The sequence below is a fragment of the Stegostoma tigrinum genome, chromosome 9, assembly GCF_030684315.1.
Source record: "Stegostoma tigrinum isolate sSteTig4 chromosome 9, sSteTig4.hap1, whole genome shotgun sequence".
NCBI lineage: Eukaryota > Metazoa > Chordata > Chondrichthyes > Orectolobiformes > Stegostomatidae > Stegostoma > Stegostoma tigrinum.
The window spans coordinates 36,506,539-36,533,118 of NC_081362.1; the positions used below are offsets into that span (position 1 = coordinate 36,506,539).

General features: G+C 42.7%; 1 protein-coding gene across 5 annotated transcripts in view; it reads right to left on the reverse strand.

The window, feature by feature from the left end:
- arid1b (AT-rich interactive domain 1B) overlaps positions 1 to 9,442 on the reverse strand; it is a 549,279-nt gene extending 539,837 nt beyond the window's left edge. For all 5 annotated transcript variants that reach the window (XM_059648487.1, XM_059648486.1, XM_059648484.1 and 2 more), the window contains exon 1: positions 7,831 to 9,442. In XM_059648487.1, the coding sequence (XP_059504470.1) occupies positions 7,831 to 9,126 (1,296 nt within the window). In that variant the 5' untranslated portion in view covers positions 9,127 to 9,442. The remainder of the gene's footprint in view (positions 1 to 7,830) is intronic.
- Between the last annotated feature and the right edge of the window lie 17,138 nt (positions 9,443 to 26,580).

The following is a 26,580-nucleotide window of genomic DNA, read 5'->3' on the forward strand; positions in this document are numbered from 1 at the left end:
TGGTTCTCCATCATTCATTCTGCTAGTTATGCCCTCAAAATAGGCTAATGTAGGCTCAAAGTTGCTTGGAAGAGGGATGTTGTTTAGAACTTTAACAAGGTTGCTTTGGCACTGTATCAGGAATGCAAACCTGATCCAAGCATTTCAAACATGGAGTTCTAGGAATGGCTAGTATGGGCTTGGGAGACAACATTGTGTCATGGAGTTGGGAGAGGAAAGGGAGATTGGAATTTCCAAGACAGTGGGTCAAGAATTGTCTAAGTAGTGAAGCAAGATGGTAATTTTAAAGCAGTCAGCACATGAAAAGACAGAACTATTAACAATACTTGAGAAGAGGAGGTTGAGTGGTAAGCAGTTTACTAGAAATAGAGTCAAGGGAACTGGATTTCATGAACAGGTCAAAGTTGAAGTAGTCCTCATGAGGCAAGAGGAAGTATGGAAAGGGCAAGTTCACAGCTTGGGCAGTTGGGAACTTCAGGGAAGTTTTGTCGAACAGGTTAAAAGGGAATGAATGAAGTAGCAGAAACAAATCAATCCAACTGTTCCAATCTAGACTGATTTGACACCATCTTTGACTTGCAGCCTCTGAACAAAGATAGGATCTATTTAAAGTGATCAGAGATAATGGGAACTGCAGATGCTGGAGAATCCAAGATAACAAAGTGTGTAGCTGGATGAACACAGCAGGCCAAGCAGCATCTCAGGAGCACAAAAGCTGATGTTTCCAGCCTAAACCCTTCATCAGAGACCTCATCTATTTAAAGTGATGTGCTTCATAGCTGTACGGTCTGCTGTTATGCATAAAGATCACAAAGAACAGGCAAAGTAGGTTGTTGATATTCACGAAACTTAAAAGTCAGGAGTCAGTGTCCTCAGGTTAGGTAAAAGAAAAAGACTCTTGACGCAGAGGAAATAAGATACAGTAAAACTCAAGATATAAAATGCGGAAGCAGAAATTTAAAATTAAAATATGAACAAAAAGAGCACTAATATTTAGTATATATTTGATTCTCATTTTTCACAAAGTCCAAAACCAATTTGTACAATTCTCACTTTAAACTAATAATATCAAGTTATCCAACAGCAATGCTTTTCTTCTAGAACTCATTAAGTTTTATTCTAGGGGTATTAGTCATAATCAAACACCTTTGTAACATGAAAATTAAGTTAATTATCACATTCAGCAATCCACACGACAGTTAAAATTTAATCTATGATTTAAAACAAAATCATTAAGGAGGCAGAAATGGGTGAATAAATTGACCCTATTTCAGTCACTTCAGAATTAAATTTAGAAATAAAAACATCTCAATTCTCAACAACCCGAGATTGTGCTTCACCCAGCACACAAATTCTAAGAAACCTAAACAGTGAGGGGTAGTAAAAACAAATGGCGAACAACAAGACAAGGACACAAAATGAGCGGGTGAGAAAGCAAGAAGACAAGCACGAGAGATACCGAGCAAGCGAGAGCAAGCAGAAGTCCACTACAGAGAGACGGGCGAGCACGCGAGGGGGAGACTGCCTGCGTGAGAGCACATAAACAACAGACAGAGCAAGCAAAAGCGAGAGAGCATGCGAGGGTGAGAGACAGACAGACAAGGGTGGCACAGTGGTTAGCACTACTGCCTCACAGCACTAGGAACCCAGGTTCAATTTCAGCCTCGCGTAACTGCCTGTGTGGCATTTGCACATTTTCCCCAAATCTGTGTAGGTTTTGCCAGGCACTCCGCTTCTGCCCACAGTCCAAACATGTGCAGATTAGGTGGAATGGCCATGCTAAATTATCCCATAGTTTCCAGGGATGTGTAGGCTAGGTGGATTAATCATAGTAAATGCGGGGTTATGAGGATAAGGATGGGGTGCCAGGTCTCAGTGGGATTTTCTTTAGAAGGTCATCACAGGACCCAAAGGGCCAGTGGCATCTTTTCACACTGTAAAGATTCTACAACAGAGACAAAGCAGGAGAGGCACTGTGTATTTATTCCTGCGCTCCATAACTGCCTCACCTCTGCCCGGTCCTTTTTATATTTCTGATTTAAATCTTGCAACTACACAGACAATACAAAGATGGATACAGTTTTCTCCTAAAAAAGATTTTTTTTAAACTCATGTTTTCTTTTAGTTTGCCGCATTTCAATGGGTCAGGAAAAGAAGCCAGCTCCCACAGAACAGAAAGCAAATTCAGATGTAGCAATATTCGTTTCTCCCCTTCTCTGCTTTGCTTTTGCATACTCAAAGCAACTTTCTAAGCTGGCGGAAATTTAGATATTGAATAAAAACCAACTCAGATCTAACATTTAATCCAAAGGAAAACACAGCTGCCACGTAATTTGCACAAGAAAACTTTCCCTACAAAACTGACCATCAAGACTGTCATGGCACAACAATGCAAAAATTGCCGTGAAATGTAATCATTTCATGACTTAGCTATTAATTGTCCTATTTGTGAAGGTACAACTCCCCTTTCAAGTGATCATTTTCACATGGGAGTCAGAACAAGTATTAACAGCTTAGTCAACCACAGGAGATTTCATAAATGGTGGTTCTTTCAGTCTTATAAAATATTACGTTCTTCACACAAGGATATCAGCAGCACGGCATTATTTATATAAAAGATCTATTTCTAAAATTACTTTTCATGCTTAATCGCTCCAAAAGAGGCACTTTAGTTTTAATTAACATCCCTATGTAAAAGGAGCAACTGCAGAGTTACGCCATTGGCACACTAATCTATTAAACGTGCCCTGTCTGATGGCACAATACCACCTCTGCAACTGAAAATATTCCACTGCGTATTCTCATCAACTTTGCTAAAGCTCATTGCAAAGAATAACAGTGCATTTCATTCTCCACCCTAAATGAGAAGGAATGGTTTATGTAGTGTCACTACTTCAAACCAAAAACCAATTTTGTTCAAACATGACATACTAGAACGTGATCTCTCCTTGACTACTCCCAATTAATTCCACAAGTTTATCCTTGACACAAAGTCCAGCCACCTTTTCGCACCCAAATTGAACAGGTAAATATTTTAAAAATTCTCTGAATAATGACAGCTCAGGAATGTTTGGATAGGCATAGGTAAAATGGGCAATACATTGAAGACACTAAAAACTGGGGCAGTAATCAGCATAAAGGCTACAAAGTTCAGCACCATCTCACAGGATTACAGAAGTAGTTTAAAAGATTGCAGACACATTGTAATAAAAGAGCTACTGCTTTGAGGTAAAGTGGTCTGGATGGGGAAAATATTAACTGTATATTTTTCATGTCATATTTTCACAGAAGACAGTAAATTCACCTGCACATCTGCCAATGTAGTATACTGTATCACTGTACCCAGTGTGGCTTCCTCTACATTGGGGAAACCAAGCTGAGGCTTGGGGGCTGCTTTGCAGAACACCTCTGCTCAGTTTGCAATAAACAACTGCACCTCCCAGTCGCAAATCATTTTAACTCCCTCTCCCATTCCTGAGATGACATGTCCATCATGGGCATCCTGCAGTGCCACAATGATGCCACCCAAAGGTCGCAGGAACAGCAACTCATATTCCGCTTGGAAACCCTGCAGCCCAATGGTATCAATGTGGATTTCACAAGCTTCAAAATCTCCCCCTCCCCTACTGCATCACAAAACCAGCCCAGCCTGTCTCCACTTCCCTAAGCTGTTCTTCCTCTCACCCATCCCCTCCTCCCACCTCAAGCCGCACCTCCGTTTCCCGCCTACCAACCTCATCCCGCCTCCTTGACCTGTCCGTCCTCCCTGGACTGACCTATCCCCTCCCCACCTATACTCTCCTCTCCACCTATCTTCTCCTCTATCCATCTTTGGTCCGCCTCCCCCTCTCTCCCTATTTATTTCAGAACCCTCTCCCCATCCCCCTCTCTGATGAAGGGTCTAGGCCCGAAACGTCAGCTTTTGTGCTCCTGAGGTGCTGCTTGGCCCGCTGTGTTCATCCAGCTTCACACTTTGTTATCTTGGATTCTCCAGCATCTGCAGTTCCCATTATCTCTGATTTATACGAAGTTCAGTTTCCAAAAACCAAATTGCAGCACAACCAGTTGGCTTACTAGCATTCCAATGGACAAAGCCAAGGGTACAGGGATGCAAGCTTGCAGCTATTACACGGCATTCTTTAAAGGCATGGCCACAAAGCTGGGTTAAGAACTAAAAAGGAGGGAAAAAGTACGCTTTGATGCAGCTCCAACAGTTACAGATTACACACCGTCTTAAGGTGTTTGGGGTCCCAAAATGATACAATTTATACACCAGGGGTTTATGCTCACTGTTTCTATTTGTAGAAGTTCCAGACAGGGAGACAAGCAGTGTTTTAGCATGATAATCTAAAAGGTTGTTAGTCCTTGCCTTTTTCATACTCCACCTAGTGGCCAGCTATAGAGTTTTACTGCTACAACATCCAGTTGTAGGTTTGGATTGAAAATGTTACACTCGAGAAGCGTCCAACCCAAGACAGGAGTGAGGAAAACCAAAGAAGCTTGGAAGCAGATTGGTTAGTTGTTCAAGCCGGCCATAATACACAGCAACATCAGGCGGTGGACCTTAATAAAAGCCAACGGATATACTCTAGGAAAAGAAACAGTACATAATTACTAGGCACAAGCATATCCCATTTCTTCCCCCTCCACCAATTTCTTATGCTCAGGCTCAGGGTGACTTAGCACTTGAAAAATTAAGTTATATGCTGCAATAATACTAAACCATAAGCAAAGTCTAAAATCAAAAGACCAACTTAGAAGCCTGACATACAAAGAAATTTCTTCTAATGCCTTAAAATATTAACAATTCAATTAAGTTTGTGATAATGACACTGAAGATTTATTTTTGCCTTAAACAGAACCTGCAAACCAGGAAACATGGACACCAGCAGTATCTAAAAGAATTAAAAAGCAAACTCAATATTTGAAGTGTGCTTGCTAAGATATTTCTGGGACTCAACTCAGATTGCGCAAATAGAAACCTGCCTTCATCATAATCAACAAAAGTACTGAGAGTCAGTCAGCTCAGTTGGCTGGGTGGCAAGTCTGCAATGTAGGCTAACACCAACAGAGTGGATTCAATTCCCACATCAGCTGATATTATCATAAAGAAATCTCTCTCTCAATCTCTGAAATACGGGTACCCTCAAGTGAAACCACTATGCATCTCTTTCTAATCAGACCAACCCCTAAAGTCAGTACAATCCTTATGGACTATCTCACAAACTGCTATAAAAGAACACCAAAAAATGAACACTAACTGGCTACAGAAAGATTCAACTAATACTGACTCATCTCAATCCACATGGACAAGGAGAACCACTACTTCGACTAGGACAGCACCAAGATCCTGGAACAGGCTAGGCAGAGACAAGCGCGAGAACTCCTAGAAGCATGGCACTCCACAAAGCATGCTATTAATAAACACATTGAACTTGACCCTATGTACATTCCACTACCGGAAGTGAAGCAATCATTTCTATGGACCCCAGAGTATTAAAAACCAGGCGGGAAAACACACCGACACTTCAGAGACTGCATGGAGGATGTTATGAAGCATGGTAACGAAATGTCTGCGAAACAAGAAACCAGCTTGGCAAGCCAACCAACCCTAACACACACAACCCGAGCTACAAATCTACTTCAAAACATTAGAAATGCCAAATAGTAGATGATTTATAAATACTAGAAAACCAAACAATATTCATTTGATCAAGATAAAATCCAAGATCTTTCCAATTAACAGTTCACTCAAGTATCAGTACTTCTTTATGTAGGGGAACTAGTTCTTCCATACCTACAAATGATCTCTTCAAGCATGGTTTCAGTTGATGTGATTAATATTTTGAAATTTAAAATTTATGTAATTATAAATCATTTTCATAATATAGTGAAATCCTAGTGGCAGATTTTAAAACTAGCTAAGTTTTCAAACAAATGCACAATTTATGAACTCATGGCTTAAACTATATTCAAATAGTAAACTATATTCAAATAGATCCATGTTCACTTCACCTAAGCATGTTACACAAACCATTCACTACTTCTGATCAATTGCATTGTGCAATTCTAAAACATCCTAAACACTTCTCCCAAGATGAGCAAATTACAACATTCAATTCAATGAATTTCAATTTTTAAAAAAATCTTGTTCCTACCTCCTGTAAGAGTGAAAATTTGTGTAGGGTACATTTCCAGACATTGAATTGCACACTTTATGCCCAAAATCAATACAATTGGCAAATTTCATTAAGGAAGCAATCACACCCCAATACAATTGTCCTGCAGCAACAACCAAACACTGACCAATTTTCAGCTCTGTCAGCAACGAAATTTAAGTCACTCATCGCACCTTAACGTTTTTTTTGATAAGCATACCATTCAGTGATGTTAATAAAACACCTCTGGAACCAGGAAGACTTGAGCTTACGTCTCCTGGTTCAGAGGCAAGTACACTATTCTGTTACACAAGAACCGCCATGCCATCATTTAACAACCCGACTACAACTACCACCATACCATTGGCACGGAATTGAACTTATGGGTCTGTATAGTTATACTGAAGCATTTACCATGAGCAATCAGACAAAGAGATTTCAATTTAATTAGAAAAAAAGGAAATATAGTTCACAAAGTTAAAGTTCTAGTTTTTAATATTGCTACAATTGGTGTGGAATCAAAAGCAATAACAATTATGGTATTTTACAATAGTAAATTGCTCTATATGCAGTACTTCCTGGGCAATACTTACAAAGCAGTTAATTTTCTTTGAATGAACTAACCATAATACTCATTTGTATAGATTTCACTTAATAGATATTTTAAAATAATACTGTTCTAAATTACTTCTCAATTCATCCAACAAGCTTATCCCTTGATTACACAGAACAGGTTCTGAAGTGTACGGAATATCTATTGCTGTTTCATTAAAGTTACCAACGCTTATAATTAATGGCTGATTTTAGTAAATATGCATAAGCTGGTTATTCCAGAATATTTTAATATGTCAACCGCTTGTTACTAAACAAGTGTTTCACTGCCAAAGATGGTTTATCGAATCAAACACATTTTAAAAATGGAAATTTTGATATTTAAGTGCAACTGGAATGTCGAAGGGAATGAAAGTTGAAGCGGTGTTGATTTCTCTTAATGATCCATGCGCTCTGTAAATTGTGCGGATTCTTAGGAAACGTGCAATGTGGGCTTACGATTGCGACGTTCAGGAACTTGTATTTACATCAGCACTGATAAATGCCCAGTGGTGAGTGTGAGAACCAATCAGATGGCAGATTAGATGTCAACTCGGAGGCAGCTGTCTAGAGACTCGATTCCAGGCGTTTTACCTCCATAATTCAAATTGCAAACCTTGCAAATGAAGGTGAAGAGATTCGAATACGAGCTGAATGGACCTACCAGTTTTCATACACCATGAAACAAAAATCAACCCGAGCAGCCTGGAGGGTAAAAGTAACTGAAATGGGTGGGGTCAAAAACATACCGAATAGCAGTTTAAATTAACAAAAGGAAACTTAACTGATTTATTTAATCTAGAAGTAACCTAACTGGAAGTTATCAGTTCAGTGCATAAATCCGCACAGCGGACACCCATCGCTAGGGGTAGAAAGCACAAACTCTCTGCATACGGCGTATCCCAAGAAAAAGAGTCGCTAAAACTCTCTCCTTGCCAGTAAGAAGTCATATGAAACGTAGCGCGGCCTAGGTCCCTGACCAGCAGTTGCACGACTTTCTCTCTAAATATCTTCACATCGCACAACGCCAGCTCCATTCTCCCTTCAGGGAGAAAGACACCGACAACACAGGCCGCTTTACCTGTGTCCTGCCCAGAGGCTGCGCCGAGCTGCCAGGGCTCATGGCCGTGTGGCTGCGGGCTTGTCCTGCTCCGCCGCCACCACCACCACCTCCGCCTCCGCCTCCCCAGGGTTGGCTGCTGCCTACTCCGTATTGACTGCCTATGTCGTTCCCTTTGAACGAGGTCTGCGAAGGGCCGGGATTACTGTAGTCCGGAAAGCCATATCCCCTCATGGGGCTGGGGGAGGTCAGTAGCTGGTTGAGAGTTGGCGTGGCCCCCGAATGCTGGTTTTGGCCTGAGTAGCGCTGAAATGCCCCGGCCAGAGGCGGCTGCTGCTTGCCTTGATGGTGGCCGCTGTTGGTGGCCCCACTGGATCCCATATTGTTGGCCCTGGGAGAGTTCATTATGCCGTAACCAGGGCTGCTGTAAGCCGGCCTGTACCCCGAGTAGTGGTTGTAGTTGTTGGAGTAGCCGTCGTGAGAATTGTGTAGCGGGCTGGCGCTCAGCTCCAAGCTGCTGGAAGGATGAAGCCCAAGCCCCGGGCTTTGTTGTCCGCCATGTTGATCGAAGTAGGGTCCTGGACCGGGGCCTGTTCCTGCCGCCGCCGCCCGGTAATAATAATTATAATCGTGGAGGCCAGGCGCCGGCTCTGCTTGAATATTGGAGCCTGCCGGGTGCTCATATCTCTGATCGCCCATTTTGAGCAATTGGTCGTCGGCCTTATTATTGTTGCCCTGGTTGTCAGCGCTTAACAAGATGTTGTCTTTCCCACCACCGCCTCCATGTTGAGTCTCTGCCCCGCCGCCTCCTTCTCCTTGATGATGGGGAGGAAGCAACAATTCAGCGCCGGTGGGTTTCAGTTTGTGATTGGGAATTATCCCCGCCTCACTGGCGGCCGAAGATGAGGAGGAGGCGGTGGACGCCGAGGAAGGCGAGGCTGAGGCGGGTTCTTTGTGCGTTGGCTCTGGGTTCGGGTTGGACGAGGCCGACCCCGAGCCTCCAGCAGCGCCGCTGCCTCCGCCGTTGTTGGCCGGACTGGGGCCAGGCCCCGAGGAGTTGGCCATGGTGAGCTCGCCGTGGTGCTGCTGGTGGGGAAGGTGGTGCTGGTGGTGGTGGCGAGGATGGTGATGATGATCAACGCTGTTTAGGTTCAAGCCGCCGCCACTGGGATCTCCGCCGTCACCGCCGAGTCCTCCTACCGGAGCCGCCGGTTTTCCGTTGTTGACGCTGTTTGGGTCGGGGCCGCTCAGGCCGGGGCTACCACCGTTGTTGCTACTGTTGGCCGGAGCTGCTGCTACTTGAGCAGCCATGATCATCTCTCAGAAAATCAGTCGGAGAGCAGGGAAAGACACAGACACGTCTGCTTCCTTTTACACCCGATCATTAAATATTATTAAAAAAGAAAAAAAACTTGTCCTCCTCCAGTTTGAAAGCAAAAGAAAAATAGGCTCACATTCTCTTCTGTTGCATGGTGATTATAATAATAAATTAAATTCTATTTTCTATTTTTGTTAAATAGGTAGAAAACTTTCTCCAGATCTGTTTTAAAAATCAAACTTTCCTTTCCTCTCTAACCCGGATATGGGTAACTACATGTCTAGCTGAGCCTCTGGCCCAGCATGGCATGAGGACTCCAACAACTATTATCCATTCCTCTGATTACTGCATATCAACTCGAAAACACGGGCTGGAACCTGTATCTCTCCCATACTGCACAATCTAAATGCAGTGACGTTTATAATTGTTTTACTTTCTATGTTGTTTAAAAACATGAATTCTAATTTCCTAACCTGTTAATATGTATAACTTACCATAAACTATTGGCAATCATTTCTATTTGATGAATAACAACATTAATTTAAACCTATGATTCTCTTAAGTTGCCATTTATTGTAATCTGTAAACATAGTTTGTATTAATTGTATCTTACCTTAATGTGTTATAAAATTGACCCACCAAACAAAATGCTCGTTATCAACTAATTCAAACTTTGTTTCCCATTTTAAAAAGCATCAGTCTTCATAAGATGATATGGTAGTTGTCGATTCTCTGCATATCCCAAAAACGTCAGCTTTTGTGCTCCTGAGATGCTGCTTGGCCTGCTGTGTTCATCTAGCCTCACACTTTGTTATCTCTGCATATCCCATTTCATTTTGAAAACAATTTAATAGATTTATTACATTTTCTCAATACTTATCACAATTAACATTAGTAAGATGAGATAGTAAGAGCTGCAGATGCTGGAGAATCTGAGATAACAAGGTGTAGAGCTGGATGAACACAGCAGGCCCAGCAGGAAGACTGACGTTTCAGGCCTAGACCCTTCTTATTGCTGAAGAAGGGTCTAGGCTCGAAACGTCAGCCTTCCTGCTCCTCTGATGCTGCTTGGCCTGCTGTGTTCATCCAACTCTACACCTTGTTATCTACATTAGTAAGACATCGTTTTAGACCAAATTCTTTTTAGTATTTCACTTTCCAAGCATGACCTGTGTCTCCTTTCATTGTGCGTGTACCAGAACGTTCCAGTCCAGTTCTTGCCTCTCTCCTAGCCCCGGGTTCAATCTATTTCTCTCTAGCCTCAGAGTTAGACATAATCACAGGATCACTGGAATCCTTACGCTATCAACTTATACACATCAGCCAGCATCCGAATCAAAATTCAGCCAGCAAAAAAAATCCTGCAAAATCCACTTATCCCAGACGTGTGTGGCAACTCACATCTGAGAATGAGGATTAACAAAAATCAAGGAAAAATAGCACGGACTATTTTCCCTAATGTGTCCTTTCCTTCAGAGTAACGAACAGCATTCCTAGGTTGAAGCATTCTCTACTCTGCTCAGTGCCTATTTGCTGTTCCTATATACTCCCACTGGAGATCTTTTTACATTGAAAACAAATTTGAAAATTCATTATTTTTAATCTGAAAATAGTATGTGTTATTTATTTCTATTTGTTGTATTCAGATACCGAATCCCATTTCTGAAGTTTTCACTGAGATCCTATCAGTATTTTTTTCATGTACCTCATGAGAGGGAGTTGCTTGCAATTGCTTCACACGCATCAATAGTTGTCAGTAAAATCAAACTGACGTCAGTGCTGAGTAAAAGATATGTCCCTTTTGTTCTCCGTTTTCCCACTCTGCAATCCAATAATTCAGACGCTTGTAAAAGGAATCCTTATTGCAAATAAATTTTAAGTTTGCAATAATGACCCAGCGATGTTTTGCGCGCATTAAATAGATGTAGCAGTCTTTTTGATCTTTATGTCTCCCAGCGTCAATTGGGTTCAGTTATACCGGAAGGTTAGTTGCAAATCCTGGCTGATCTGAAATTCGATCAACAGACGCAAGGGGCAAAAAAAAGGCATTTCAGTGCAAATCGATGGATTGATGACGCGCTCGAATCTTTCAAACACATTATTCGACATAAAATGCGCAGCGATTTCATTGAATTTAAACAAATAATGAAATTATAGCAAGACGGGTAGAATCTTGTCGAGGGAGGAAACTTAATTCCTTCAAACAACCATATTATGGTGTGCTGTGTACTTCTGGCTGCAGCGCGGAAGTAATTGCTTAGACAGCACAATTTAACTTTTAAAGATCAAAAAATAAAATTAACATTTTCTTGTAACGGATTCTTCAGTGCAATGTAAAGTTGTACACATTTTAAATCATACATTATTTACAGTCAATAATCATTAACATCCTCCGCACCTCACTGACATGAGACATTTAAAGAGATTCTGTTTATTTCGACAGATTGCAAGTTGTTGTCATTGCTCATATTTGTATACAAAGAAGGTGTTTTGTTACAGAATACATTTCAGGAAGTGCAAAACAACAAACAATTTCTGCCATGTCCATGTCATTTTGTAAAAAAAAAACAATTTTTAATATCAAAAGATTAAAGAATGGAAGAAAAAATAATCCATTATAACTTGGAATATCACTGCATTTGTCAGATTTCTTTGAAATCAATACATCAACTTTATTCATGTTTGTATAACATATTTCTCTGTTGCTTACTGGAAGTCTATAGCACTTTAGACATATTAAAACATCCCAAGATGTAACTATTGGAGTGTAATGAGTCAAAATTTGACATCAAGAAACATAAGGTGATATTAGAGAAGGTGATTGAAAGCTTTATCAGAAATAGGTTTTAAGGAACACCTTAAAGTGGAAAAAGAGGAGAAAGGAATATCTATTTAGCAGGGACTTAAAGACTTGTAATGACATTTCTGATTAGAATATACCATTAGGGCCTTGCACAGCTGAAGACATTGCTGGCAATAAAAGGCATTTCTTCAGCCAGAGAGTGGTGGGCCTGTGGAATTCATTGTCATGGAGCGCAGTTGAGGCCGAGACGTTAAATGTTTTCAAGGCAGAGATCGATAAATTCTTGATCTCACAAGGAATCAAGGGCTACAGGGAGAGTGCAGGGAAGTGGAGTTGAAATGCCCATCAGCCATGATGAAATGGCAGCGTGGACTTGATGGTCTTATATGCAGGTGATTTAGTATGTATGGATTTCAGTAAGTCCTTTGACAAGGTCCCACATTGGCAGCTGATAATACAAATAAAAGCATATGGAATTTAGGGAAAATTGGCATGTTGGATCCAAAACTGGCTTCTGGTAGGAGGTAGAGTGTGGTGGTAGAAAGCTGTTTGTGTGACTTGGAAGCCAATGTGCAGTGGGGCACTGTGGACTCCAGGGTGTGTGGGCTGCAGTCAGTTTATTCAGTTAGCTAAATGATTATTTTGTAAGGCAGAATAATGGCAGCTGTATTAGTTCAATTCCTGCATCAGCTAAGGTTACCACGAAAGTCTCTCCTTCTCAACCTCTTCCCCTCTCCTGAGATACAATGACCCACACGTTAAACTACCACCAGTCATCTCTCTCAGAGCAATCCTGTGAACCGGTAGGACTTTTGAGATTTTACCTTACCACAGAGATTAGTGCAGGTTTCCCTTTATTGTTTGTGATGTACAGACAATATATATGGAAAAATTTGGGGGAATGGAATTAAGTTTGTGGATGACATGAAGTGGCTGGGTGATTGAGAATAAGGAAGAAGATCTTGGGTTACAAGAAGATATGGACAGATTGGTCAGATCAGCAGACAAATGCTAGATGGAAATTAACCCTGTGAGACATGAGGTGTTAGGCTTTGGAAGAAGCAAGAAGACAAGGGAGTGCTTGTGAATGGCAGGAATCTAGTAAGTTCAGAGGAACAGAAGATCTTGGAATGCTTGTCTATAGATCCCTGAAGATGTGAGATCAAGTTAAAAGTGTAGTTAAGAAGGCATATGGGATACTTATTAGTCATGACATAGTTTATAAGAGCAGGAAGGTTATGTTGAAACTGTATAGGACTGTGGTCAGACCACATTGGAGTACTGTGTGTAGCTCTGGTCACATGATAGGAATGATGTGACTGCACTGGAGGGGATGCAGAGGAGATTCTTCCGGATGTTGCCTGGGATGGAGTAGTTTAGTAATGAGGAGAGTCTGGATTTGATGGGATTGTTTTCTTTAGAGCTGAAAAGGCTGAGAGAGAACCTGATTGAGGTATATAAGATTATCCCAGACGTGGACAGAGTAGATAGAACGCAGCTGCTCCCTTTCATTGAAGGGTCAATAACAAGAGGGAGTAATTTTAAGGTGAAAGGTAGGAGGCTCAAAGGGGATTACATAGAACATAGAACAATACAGCTCAGAACAGGCCCTTCGGCCCTCAGTGTTGCGCTGACCTGCGAACTAATCTAAGCCCATCCCCCTACACTATCACATCATCATCCATATGCTTATCCAAGGACTGTTTAATGCCCCTAATATGGCTGACTTAACTACATTGGCAGGCAGGGCATTCCACACCCATACCACTCTCTGAGTAAAGAACCTGCCTCTGACATCTGTCTTAAATCTATCACCCCTCAATTTGTAGCTATGCCCCTTCGTACAAGCTGACATCATCATCCTCGGAAAAAGACTCTCACTGTCCACCCTATCTAATCCCCTGATCATCTTGTATGTCTCTATTAAATCCCCTCTTAGCCGCCTTCTCTCCAATGAGAACAGACCCAAGTCCCTCAGCCTTTCTTCATAAGGCCTTCGCTCCAGACCAGGCAACATCCTGGTAAATCTCCTCTGCACCTTTTCCAATGCTTCCACATCCTTCCTGTAATGGGGCGACCAGAACTGCACGCAATATTCCAAGTGAGGCCGCACTAGCGGTTTGTACAGTTGCAGCAGACATCACGGCTCCGGATCTCAATCTCTCTACCAATAACACCTAACACGCCATAAGCCTCCTTAACAGCACTATCAACCTGGGTGGCAACTTTAGGGGATCTATGTACATGAACACCAAGATCCCTCTGCACATCCATACTACCAAGAATCTTTCCATTGACCCAGTATTCTGCCTTCCTATTATTCTTCCCAAAGCGAATCACCGCATAATTATCTGCATTGAACTTCATTTGCCACCTAATTGAATTCTAATTGGATTGAAGCAAACAGATTTTCAACTACAAAATGGTGGGAATCTGAATTGCAGTGTCTTGGCAGGTAATAGAGGCAGAAAACCTCACAGTGTTTAAAAAATACTTGGATGAGCATTTGAAACATTCAAGACGATGGGTCAAGTGTTTCAAAGTAGGACTGATATAGAGTTAGAGTAGATTTTTGTTGGCGCAGACTCAATGGGCCAAAGAGCCTTTTTTTAACTGTCTGATTCTATGAATGTGAACTAATGAAAGTAGGGAATATACAAGAGAATGGAATTGGAGGAATCCAGAGATTATGGACAGTGTTATGGCGAGATGAGTTTCAGAGATAAGGAGAGGTGAAGTTGTGGAGGGAGTTAGAAACAAGAACAACAATTCAAATTTCAAGCCATTCCCTGACTAGGAATCAATGTAGGTCAAATGGCACAGCAATGATGGTAGACAGGACTTGGTGAATTCCTTTTTATTGTTGTATCCATTTGATCTGTGTAGGAGCCAGCAATCTGTGATTTGTAACATTAAGGGAACGGATAGTTTCAAGGGGTTGATACATTTGACTGTTGAGTTGCTAAATTCAATCCAGAGTAGGTTTTGTGTAGTTTGCAATAGATCACTCAGAAAAGTTCAAGGGTTACTGAACATTTAATTTGAGGCGGTTACACAAAGATAGTCAGAGGAGAAGTTTGCTACCTTTAATGTGTTAGTCTCAAAGACTGTCAGACTCAGGCAGTACATGACAGAGCAGCAATTGAGGGAATTACAAAACTAGGTCTTCAATAGTGAAGAATTAGAATTCCTTATGAGGTTTTAATGAAATTTGGCATACCACAGTATTACTAATATGTGGAAGGGTTACTGAGAAATCATGTTATCTGTCGTCAATGCATTTGCTACATTACATGCTCTATGAGGCATTAAGTTTATGCCTGTTACCTATATTTAGCTCTGGTTAATTTTAAATGTTAGAATATAAGTTGTATATTGTAGATTGTATTACTGTTCCTCTTTTTGTGGTAAATGTTATTGTTACTTCTTCAAAACATTGTAGTCTTGTTGCTTTATCCTCTTAGTAAGTATCTGGATCTTATATTTTGTCTACTTTAAGAAGGTAGTTATTGATCCCAAGTTAGATTATTAACATAACTTTGGATGTCTGTTCTATATAAATTATGCTACAACACAGCTAAATGCAAAATTCAGAAAATAATTCACAACCACAAATTATGTACTCTGATTACTCTGACAATCTTGTACCTTTATGTGATCCAGGACATTCTGTTGACAATGTGGACATTTCTGGTCACAGATAGATCCTTTCCTCAAATTTTACAGTCTGATCAATACGGCTGAAGTCTGTTCCATGTGCCAATGCAATGTCCACCTTTAATTGCAATGTAGATTGATGCAACATATTCAAGTGACCGGGTTATATGCCAATTGAACAGCTCATTTAAAACCACTGAAAGGGTTTTCTGTTCCTCGCAGCTAAAACACAATTTACTCAGAAGAACACCAATTAATATTACCTTCAGCAGTTGCTGTAAGCTGTGACTTTTAATAGATAGATCAGAAGCATCTTAAAAGTGAACTAACCACTCCTGTGCCTTGTGCAAACCAGTGGAAATACTGGAAAATGGAAGTCAGGAAGACAATTTTTTATTTACCTGCTAATTCGTCCTTTTACATTTTCATCTGAGTCATATATCACAAACAGCAGAGCGCCAAGAATGGATCCCTGCAGAACATCACTAGTCTTGGTTCTTCAGCCAGAAAATCATCCTTCCATCACTACCCTCTGCCTTCTATGGGCAAGCCAGTTCTGAACGCAAGCAGGCAAGTCACTGGATGCCATGCATCTTAATCTTCTGGATAAGCCGACTACGAGGGACCTTGTCAAAAGCCTTACTAAAATCAAAGTAGACCACATCTTCAATCAAGTTTGTTACCTCCTCAAAATTCAATCACTTTAGTAAGACGTCACCAGTCCTGCATAAGGCCATGTTGACTATCTCTAATTAGGCAATGCTTTTCCAAATGTGCATGAATCTATCCCTAAGGATTCTTTCCAATAGCTTCCCAACCATCAATGTGAGACTCACTGGTCTACAGTTTCCTGGATAATCCCTATTTCCCTTCTTGAACAGAGGAACAACATTCAATATTTGCCAGTCCTCCATGACCCCTCTAGTTGCTAGCGACGATACAAAGATCTTGGGCAAAGCACTCTCTTGCCTCTCTAGATAACCTGGGCTAGATGCCATTGGGCCCTGGGGACTTAACTGCCTTAATGCTTTTCAAAAGGCTTAACACCACTTCTTTCTGTATCTCAAAATGCCCTAGCATATTAGCACGCTCCTCACTAACCTCAATATCCTTCATGTCCTTTTGGGTGAATACCAATGCAAAGTACTCATTTAAGATCTTGCATACATTCTCTGCCTCCAAGCACAAGTTCCTTCCTTTATCCTTGAATGATCCAACCCTCTCCCTGGTTGTCCTCTTATTTCTATTACTTGTATGGAAAACCTTGGGATTCTCTTTAACCCTACTTTCCAGGGTTGTTTCATAGCACCTCCTTGCTTGCCTAATTCCCTGCTTTTTTTATAGTCCTTACGGGCCCTGTTTGATTCAAGCTTTCTAAACCTTGAATATGCTTCTTTTTCCCTAGTGACTAAATTCACAACTTTCTTCATTATCCAAGGATTCCTTTCCTTACCTTACTATCCTTGTCCTTCCTCCTCACCGGAACATGTGAGTCCTGAACTCTCATCAGCAGGTACTTAGACAACTCCCACAGGTTAAATATGGACTTGCCTGATAACAGCTCCTCCCAAATAACTCTCCCTACTTCCTTCCTCATATTGACATAATTTGTTTTTCTCCAGTTTAGTCTCTTCTTACAAGGTCCTGACTTATCCTTATTCATAGCTATCTTAAAACTGAAGGAGTTGTGATCACTATTGCCAGAATGATCTCCCAGTGAAAAGGTCAGTCAACTATCCAGGCGCATTAGCCAGTATATGGTACCGTATGGCCCCCTGTCTAGTTGGATTATCCACAACCTGTTTCACGAAATCCCTTTGGATGCACCTAATAAATTCTGTTCCATCTAAGCCTCTTACTCTAAGTAAGTCCCAGACAACATGGGGAAGTTAACGTCACCTACTCTAACAACCCTGTTGTTCTTGCATCTTTCTGTAATCTGCCTACATATTTGTTTGTCTACCTCAGTTGTTGTTAGGGGTAATCCCACCAGAGTGATTGCACCCTTCTTATTTTTGAGCCTACCCAGTTCGCCTCAGTGAATGAGCCTTCCAGTATGTCCTTTCTGAGTGCATGTGACATTCTCTGAGTAGTAATGCAACTCCTGCACCTCTTTTACCTCCCTCTCTTCATCATTTAAAACAATGAAACCCTGGAATGTTGAGTAAGCAGTCCTGTCAACCAAATCCTCTTTCAACCAAATCTGCTCATTGGCCACAACATAAATAGTCCCGTGTATTGATCCAGATTCTAAGGTCACCCGCCTTACCCATAATAGTCCTTGCATTGAAATGAACACACTTCAGCCCATCAGCCCCATCATATTCATTGGCCTGTCTTTGCTTGTCCTTTCTTTCTGACTTACAGGTTCAAATACGTTACTTCCCCTCAATCCCTCCACTTGCTGCCCTCCACCTCTGGTTCCCAGCCCGCTGCTATTCTAGTTTAAACCCTTCTGAATAGCATTAACAACATCCCTGCAACGATATTGGTTTCCTTCCAGTTTAATGCAACCCTCCCTCATGTACAGGTTACCCCTGCTCCAGAAGAAGTCCCAACGATCCAAGAACCCAAAACTCTATCACATGCATTATTTGATTAGCCACACATTCCTCTGTCTCACTAGCATGTGGCACTGGTAGTAAATCAGAGGTTACTACTCTCAGGGTCTTGCTTCTCTGCCTCTTTCTAACTCCCCATATTCACTTCACGGGACTTCATCACTCTTTCTACCTATGTTGATGTACCGATGTGCACAACAACCTCTGGCTGTTCACAATCTCCCTTGAAATTTCATGTAACCATTCAGAGACGTCTTTGACTCTGGCACCAGAGAGGCAACACCCAATCCTGAAATCTCGAATGCTACCAGAGAAACGCCCATCTGTACCCACTATAGTAAGTTTCCTACCCTATCACTCACTTAGACTTTGCCTGACCTGCTCTACAGCAGAGCCAATTGTAGTGCCACAGGCTGGTCTCATGCTGTTACACTCCCCTGAAAGGCTATTCCCCCAACAGGGAATCACCATAGGAGGCTCCTGCACTACCTGCCTGCCTCTCCTGGTAGTCACCCATCTACATGACTGAACCTACGGTGTAACCACTTCCCTGTAACAAGTGTCTATCATACTCCTTTCCACATGTATGTTCCTCAGTGTATCCAACTGCCACTCCAATGGAACCGTGTGGTCTGTGAGGAGCTGTAGATGTAGTAGTCAGGGACAGTAGTCTGCTCAGTGATCCCCCACATCTGGCAGGAGGAGCCCTCCACTGCCCTAACTGCCATCTCTGCCCCTTTCACTAAGCATAATAACATAATCTGACCTTGCTCGCATAGCTAAGCCATAGTTTTCGGGTAAGTGAAAAAACAGCTGTCATCATCTCAGGTGTTGGCATACTATGATCTGAAGCAGGATCTAGTATTGACATATGATGATTCCTTGTAAGGCATCAAGGTAGTGTTAGCTCATAGGTGGCCCAATGTAAGAGGAATGCCCAATAGGGTGGACATCCAGGACACTGGCTGATGCAGAGCATAAATATGCCCAGATAGAGTAGGAAGGTTTGGTGGTATGTTTGGCATCAGGAAGTTCTACTGATACTTTCTATGGATTTTTTTTTCTTTACTCATTCATTTACAGGATGAGGGCGTCACTGGGCAGGCAGCATTTATTGCCCGTCTATAATTGCCTAGAGGGCAGATAGGAGTCAACCCCATTGCTGTAGGTCTGGAGTCACATGTAGGCCAAACCAGGTAAGGAAGGCAGTTTCCTTCCCTAAAGGACATTAGTGAACCAGATGAGTTTTTCTGACATTCAACAATGAATTCATGACCATGATTAGACCCTTAATTCCAGATATTTATTGAATTCAAATTCCACCTCTACCATAGCAGGATTCAAACCCAGGTCCCCAGAACATTATCTGGGTCTCTGGATTAACAGTCCAGTGATAATAACACTAGGCCATCACCTCCCCATCACTAAATTTGTAATAATAATGAAGCATAACCCCTGCGAGATCTACTTAAAAAGGTCAAGATGATGTCACTCATAGCTTCAGGCCAAATTCAGTGGTGGGCTGTAATACTAACTGTGTACAGTTACAAAGTGGAACACTGTACAGGAAGACAAGTAACAAATGTGGATGCATTGAGCTGCCTCCCACTGGCAGATACAAAAGCAGTGGTACTGCCACTGGAAGAATCTGTAATGGTTTTAAATTTTCTGGACAACCGTCGGGTCACAGCTGACGATATCAGACTTTGGACACACAAAATCCAGTCCTGGGAAAACTGAAACAGCTGATGGTGATGAGGGAAATCAAAGGGCCATTACAACTAGAATTGAAACCTTTTTGGACCTGGAGAGATCAAATCACAGCAGAAGATACATATCATGGAGAGCAAGAGCTATTGCCCCAATCAAAAGTTGCCGCCAAATACTGGCTGAACTCCACCAAGGTCATCCTTGATTAGTAATGCAACTCGTGCACTTGTTTTACCTCCCTTGCTACATCAAAATGAAGATGTTGAGAATTTATGTTTGGTGGCCAGGTGTGGATGCAGACATAGTTGCATGGGTGGGGAGGTGCCCAGAGTGCCAACAAGGACAAATCACCAGAAGCTTCCTCACGTTCGTGGGAATGGCTAGACTTGGTTACAGATCGACTATGCAGGTCCTTTCATGGGCTCAATGTTCTTAGCCATTGTGGATGCCCATTCAAAGTGGCTGGACACACATAGAGTTCATTCATCAGACACAGGGACGACAATAGAAAAAGTAAGCACACGCACAGACTCCCAGAAGTGTTGGCCACAGATAATGGGTCATCACTTACCAGCACGGAATTTGAGTATTTCCTCAAGTGGAATGGCATTTGACATATAAGGACAGATCCATACTGTCCATCATCCAATGGCCTGGCAGAAAGAGCAGTTAAAATTCTGAAGGCAGACTTAAACAACTAGCCTACAGGTTCACGAGATACTATTTGATTATTGGGCCACCCTTCATGCAGCTGCAGGAATAGCTCCAGCAGAGTTGCTAGTGGGGAGAAGATTCCATGCAAAGGTGGCGGGGGGGGGGGATGAAATGGCACCTGGAAACACAAGACTCTGCTAAGCAAGGGAGATAGTTTACTTCAGGTGACAAAATTTGGTGTAGGAACCATGGGACTGAACCTGCATGTGTAAGAGGCAAGGTCGATGTAAGGTGTGACATATATAGTTTGGGAAGGTGCAACAGTCTTGAATTAGCACATGGACCATATGAAAACTGCAAACGTGCAAACAGGTTGGGAGCAAAATCTACCCGGCTCCCTGGAATAGTTGTAAAGGCTGGCAGAACCCATGAGTCCTCCCTTTCCATCAAGTGTTGAAGAGACCGCAAAATCTGAGATGGATACGAATGTTGCTGCCTCGATGTTTTTGCCACCTGAAGAAGAGAATGAATTTCTTCTGAGACACTCCAGGTTCAAGAGGTGAGCTATAGTGTATTACACACCCGTATCTGAGGCAGAGTTGGAGGAATGTGACCCAGTGCTAAAATGCCCCAGGGAGGAGCTACAAGAAAAAGAACTAGCCTGTGTTCTTGGACTAGGAGAGGAGGGATGTAATGATTACAATAAGATCAGCCAGGTGGATCTTATAGGATATGAGTTCCCTGATTTGGGGCCAATAATGTGGTCCAAAAAGGGAGCTCTGGTTGACAGACAAAAACAGGATTGTCAGACATCCTGACACACTCACAACTGACTCTGTGGGAGCTGGATCATTGTCAACAACGCTCCATATGTAAATAAAGTGTGACTTGGGGGTGGGATACCAACCTCTGTGAGGTTAGTTCACTGGCCAGAGTTGACTGGAAGGGGTACCCAGCAGGGATGGTGGTGGAGCAGCAGTGCAGGAGTTTCTTTGGTAATTCAAGATGCACGACAGCTCTCCATGCTAAGGAAGAAAAAGCATACTAAAGGAGAGGACAAGGTAACTATGGCTGATGATGGAAGTCAGGGACATCATAAAAGCAAAATAAAATGTGTATAATGTGGTGAAGATTAGTGGGAAGCCTGAGGATTGGAAAGCCTTCAAAAACAAGAAGATAACTAAAAAAGCAATAAGGGGGGAGAATATGAAATGTGAGGGTATGCTAGCTAGTAGAAACCATAGAATCTCTACAGTGTGAAAACAGGCCATTTAGCCCCCAAGACCACACCGTCTCTCTGAACAGCTTTCCACCTAAAGTCACCCCCTACCATTTTGCTGTAACCCCATAGTTCCCCGGTTAATCTACCTAACCTACATATCCCTGATGCTATGGGCAATTTAGCATGGCCAATTCATCCAACCTGCACATTTTTGTATTGTGGAAGGAAACCAGAACTCATAGAGTAAACCCATGCAAACTCCATGAAGGCATGAGCGTGGAATTTGATCCCAGGTCCCTGGCACTGTGAAGCAGCAATGCTAAACACTGAGCCCTGATAGAAGACTGAAATAAGTTCTTTTTTTGGATATTGGACAGCTGAAAAACGAGGCTCTAGATGTAGTAATGGGGAGCAAAGAAATGGAAGAGTATCTGAATACGTATTTTATAGAACATAGAACATTACAGCACAGTACAGGCCCTTCGGCCCTCGATGTTGTGCCGACCTGTCATACCGATCTCAAGCCCATCTAACCTACACTATTCCATGTACGTCCATATGCTTGTCCAATGACGACTTAAATGTACCTAAAGTTGGCGAATCTACTACTGTTGCAGGCAAAGCATTCCATTCCCTTACTACTCTCTGAGTAAAGAAACTACCTCTGACATCTGTCCTATATCTTTCACCCCTCAATTTAAAGCTATGCCCCCTTGTGCTCGCCATCACCATCCGAGGAAAAAGACTCTCCCTATCCACCCTATCTAACCCTCTGATTATTTTATATGTTTCAATTAAGTCACCTCTCAACCTTCTTCTCTCCAATGAAAACAGCCTCAAGTCCCTCAGCCTATCCTCGTAAGACCTTCCCTCCATACCAGGCAACATCCTAGTAAATCTCCTCTGCACCCTTTCCAAAGCTTCCACATCCTTCTTACAATGCGGTGACCAGAAATGTACACAATATTCCAAGTGCGGCTGCACCAGAGTTTTGCACAGCTTCACCATAACCTCTTGGTTCCGGTACGCGATCCCTCTATTAATAAAAGCTAAAACACTGTATGCCTCCTTAACAGCCCTGTTAACCTGGGTGGCAACTTTCAAGGATCTGTGTACATGGACACTGAGATCTCTCTGCTCATCTACACTACTAAGAATCTTAGCATTAGCCCAGTGCTTTGCCTTCTGGTTACTCCTACCAAAGTGCATCACCTCACACTTGTCTGCATTAAACTCCATTTGCCACCTCTCAGCCCAGCTCTGAAGCTTATCTATGTCTCTCTGCAACCTACAGCATCCTTCGTCACTATCCACAACTCCACCGACCTTAGTGTCATCTGCAAATTTACTAACCCATTCTTCTACACCCTTATCCAGGTCATTTATAAAAATGACAAACAGCAGTGGACCCAACACCGACCCTTGTGGTACACCACTAGTAACTGGTCTCCAGGATGAACATTTCCCATCAACTCACCCTCTGTCTTATTTCAGCAAGCCAATTTCCGATCCAAATTGCTATATCTCCCACAATTCCATTCCTCTGCATTTTGTACAATAGCCTACTGTGGGGAACCTTATCGAACACCTTGCTGAAATCCATATACGCCACATGAACTGGTTTACTTTCATCTACCTGTTTGGTCACCTTCTCAAAGAACTCAGTAAGGTTTGTGAGGAACGACCTTCCCTTCACAAAACCGTGCTGACTATCCCTAATCAATTTATTCTTTTCTAGATGATTATAAATCCTATCCCTTATAACCTTTTCCAACACTTTACCAACAACTGAGGTAAGGCTCACTGGTCTATAATTACCAGGGTTGTCTCTACTCCCCTTCTTGAACAGCGGAACCACATTTGCTATCCTCCAGTCATCTGGCACTATTCCTGCAGACAATGACGAGTTAAAGATCAATGCCAAAGGCTCGGCAATCTCCTCCCTGGCTTCCCAGAGGATCCGAGGATAAATCCCATCTGGCCCAGGGGACTTATCTATCTTCACCCTCTGAAGGATTTCTAATACCTCTTCCTTGTGAACCTCAATCCCACCTAGTCTAGTAGCCTGTATCTCAGTATTCTCCTCGACAACATTGTCGTTTTCTAGAGTGAATACTGTTGAAAAATATTCATTTAGCGCTTCCCCTATCTCATCTGAGTCCACACAAAACTTACCACTACTATCTTTGATTGGGCCTAATCTTACTTTCGTCATTCTTTTATTCCTTAAATACCTATAGAAAGCCTTAGGGTTTACCCTGATCCTATCTGCCAACAACTTCTCATGTCTCCTCCTGGCTCTTCTGAGCTCTCTCTTTAGGTTTTTCCTGGCTACCTCGTAGCCCTCAAGTGCCCTAACTGAGCCTTCACATCTGATCCTAACATAAGCCTTCTTCTTCCTCTTGACCAGAGATTCCACCTCCTTCGTAAACCACAGCTCCCGCACTCTACAGCATCCTCCCTGCCTGACAGGTACATACTTACCTAGGACACACAGGAGCTTTTCCTTGACGAAGCTCCACATTTCCAATGTGCCCATCCCCTGCAGTTTCCTTCCCCATCCTATGCTCCCTAAATCTTGCCTAAACGCATCGTAACTGCCTTTCCCCCAGCTATAACTCTTGTCCAGTGGTATACACCTATCCCTTTCCATCACTAAAGTAAACATAACAGAATTGTGATCGCTATCACCAAAGTGCTCACCTACTTCCAAATCTAACACCTGGCCGGGCTCATTACCCAGTACCAAATCTAATGTGGCTTCGCCCCTTGTTGGCCTATCTACATACTGTGTCAGGAAGCCCTCCTGCACACACTGGACAAAAACTGACCCATCTATAGTACTTGAACTATAGTGTTCCCAGTCAATATCTGGAAAGTTGAAGTCCCCCATGACAACTACCCTGTCTCTCTCACTCCTATCGAGAATCATCTTTGCTATCCTTTCCTCTACATCTCTGGAACTATTCGGAGGCCTATAGAAAACTTCCAACAGGGTGACCTCTCCTTTCCTGTTTCTAACCTCAGCCCATACTACCTCAGTTGAGGAGTCCCCAAACATCCTTTCTGCAACTGTAATACTGCCCTTGACCAACAATGCCACACCTCCGACCCTTTTACCATCTTCTCTGTTCTTACTGAAACATCTAAATCCCGGAACCTGCAACAACCGTTCCTGTCCCTGCTCTATCCATTTTGTATCAGTTTTCACCGTAGAAGATACCAGCAGCATACCAGAACCTCAAGAAAATCAGGGGCAGAGGTGAGTGTAGTGGCCATCATGAAGGCAATGGTGCTGTAGAAGTTGAAATTTCTGAAGGCGGATAAATTGCTTGGATCAAATGTATTACATCTCCGAGTCCTGATGAAGGAGACAGCTGAGGAGATTATAAAGCTATTGGTGGTGATTTTTCAGGGGTCACTGGAGTCAGGAAGGGTCCCAGAGGATTGGAAAATGGCTAATGTAACATTCCTGTTTAAGAAGGGAGGGAGGCAGACGACATTAAGTTTGGTGGAGGAGCAGATAGTGAAGGGGACTGTTGGAGAATGCAGCACAATATGGATAGATTGGAGAGTTGGGCGGAGAAATGGCAGATGGAGTTCAATTCAGGCAAATGCGGGGTGATGCATTTTGGAAGATTCAATTCAAGAGCGAACCGTATGATAAATGGAAAAGCCCTGGGGAAAACTGATGCACTGAGAGATCTGTTCAGGTCCATTATACCCTGAAGGTAGCATTGCAGGTCGATAGAGTAGTTAAGAAGATATATGGCATGCTTTCATTCATCGGACAGGGTATTGAGTACAAAAGTTGGCAGGTCATGCTCTTCCTCTCACCCATCCCTTCCTCCCACCCCAAGATGCACCTCCATCTCCTACCTACTAACCTCATCCCACCTCCTTGACCTGTCCGTCTTCCGTGGACTGACCTATCCCCTCCCTACCTCCCCACCTATACTCTCTCCACCTATCTTCTTTTCTCTCCATCTTCGGTCAGCCTCTCCCTCTCTCCCTATTTATTCCAGAACCCTTGCCCCATCCCCCTCTCTGATGAAGGGTCTAGGCCCGAAACGTCAGCTTTTGTGCTCCTGAGATGCTGCTGGGCCTGCTGTGTTCATCCAGCCTCACATTTTATTATCTTGAATTCTCCACATCTGCAGTTCCCATTATCTCAGGTCATGTTACAGTTGTATAGGACTTTGGTTTGACTACTTTGGAATACTGTGCACAGTTCTGGTTGCCACATTACCAAAAGGATGTGGATGCTTTGGAGAGGGTGCAGAGGAGGTTCACCAGGATGTTGTCTGGTATCGAGGGCACTAGCTATGAAGAGAGGTTGAATAGATTAGGATTGCTTACATTAGAAAGATGGAGGTTGAGGTTGGTCCTGACTGAGGTCTAAAAAAAATGAGAGGTATAGACAGCGTGGATAGGAAAAAGCTTTTTCCCAGAGTGGAGGACTCAATTACTAAGGGTCACGATTTCAAGGTGGGAGAGGAAAAGTTTGAGGGACATATGCGTGGAAAGTTCTTACCTCAGAGGGTGGTAGGTGCCTGGAATGCGTTGCCAACGGAGCTAGTAGAGGCAGGGAGCAGAGGGATACAGATTCTTGGAAATTAAGTGACAGGTTTAGATGGAGGATCTGGAAATTGGCACAGGCTTGGAAGACTGAAGGGCCTGTTCCTGTCCTGTAATTTTCTTTGTTCTTTGAGGCAGAAGACAGGAAACTACAGGCTGGAAAACCTGACTTCAGTCATTTGTAAGATTTTAGAATCCATTATTAGATTAGATTCCCTACAGAGTGGAAACAGGCCCTTTGGCCCAACAAGTCCACACTGCCCCTTGA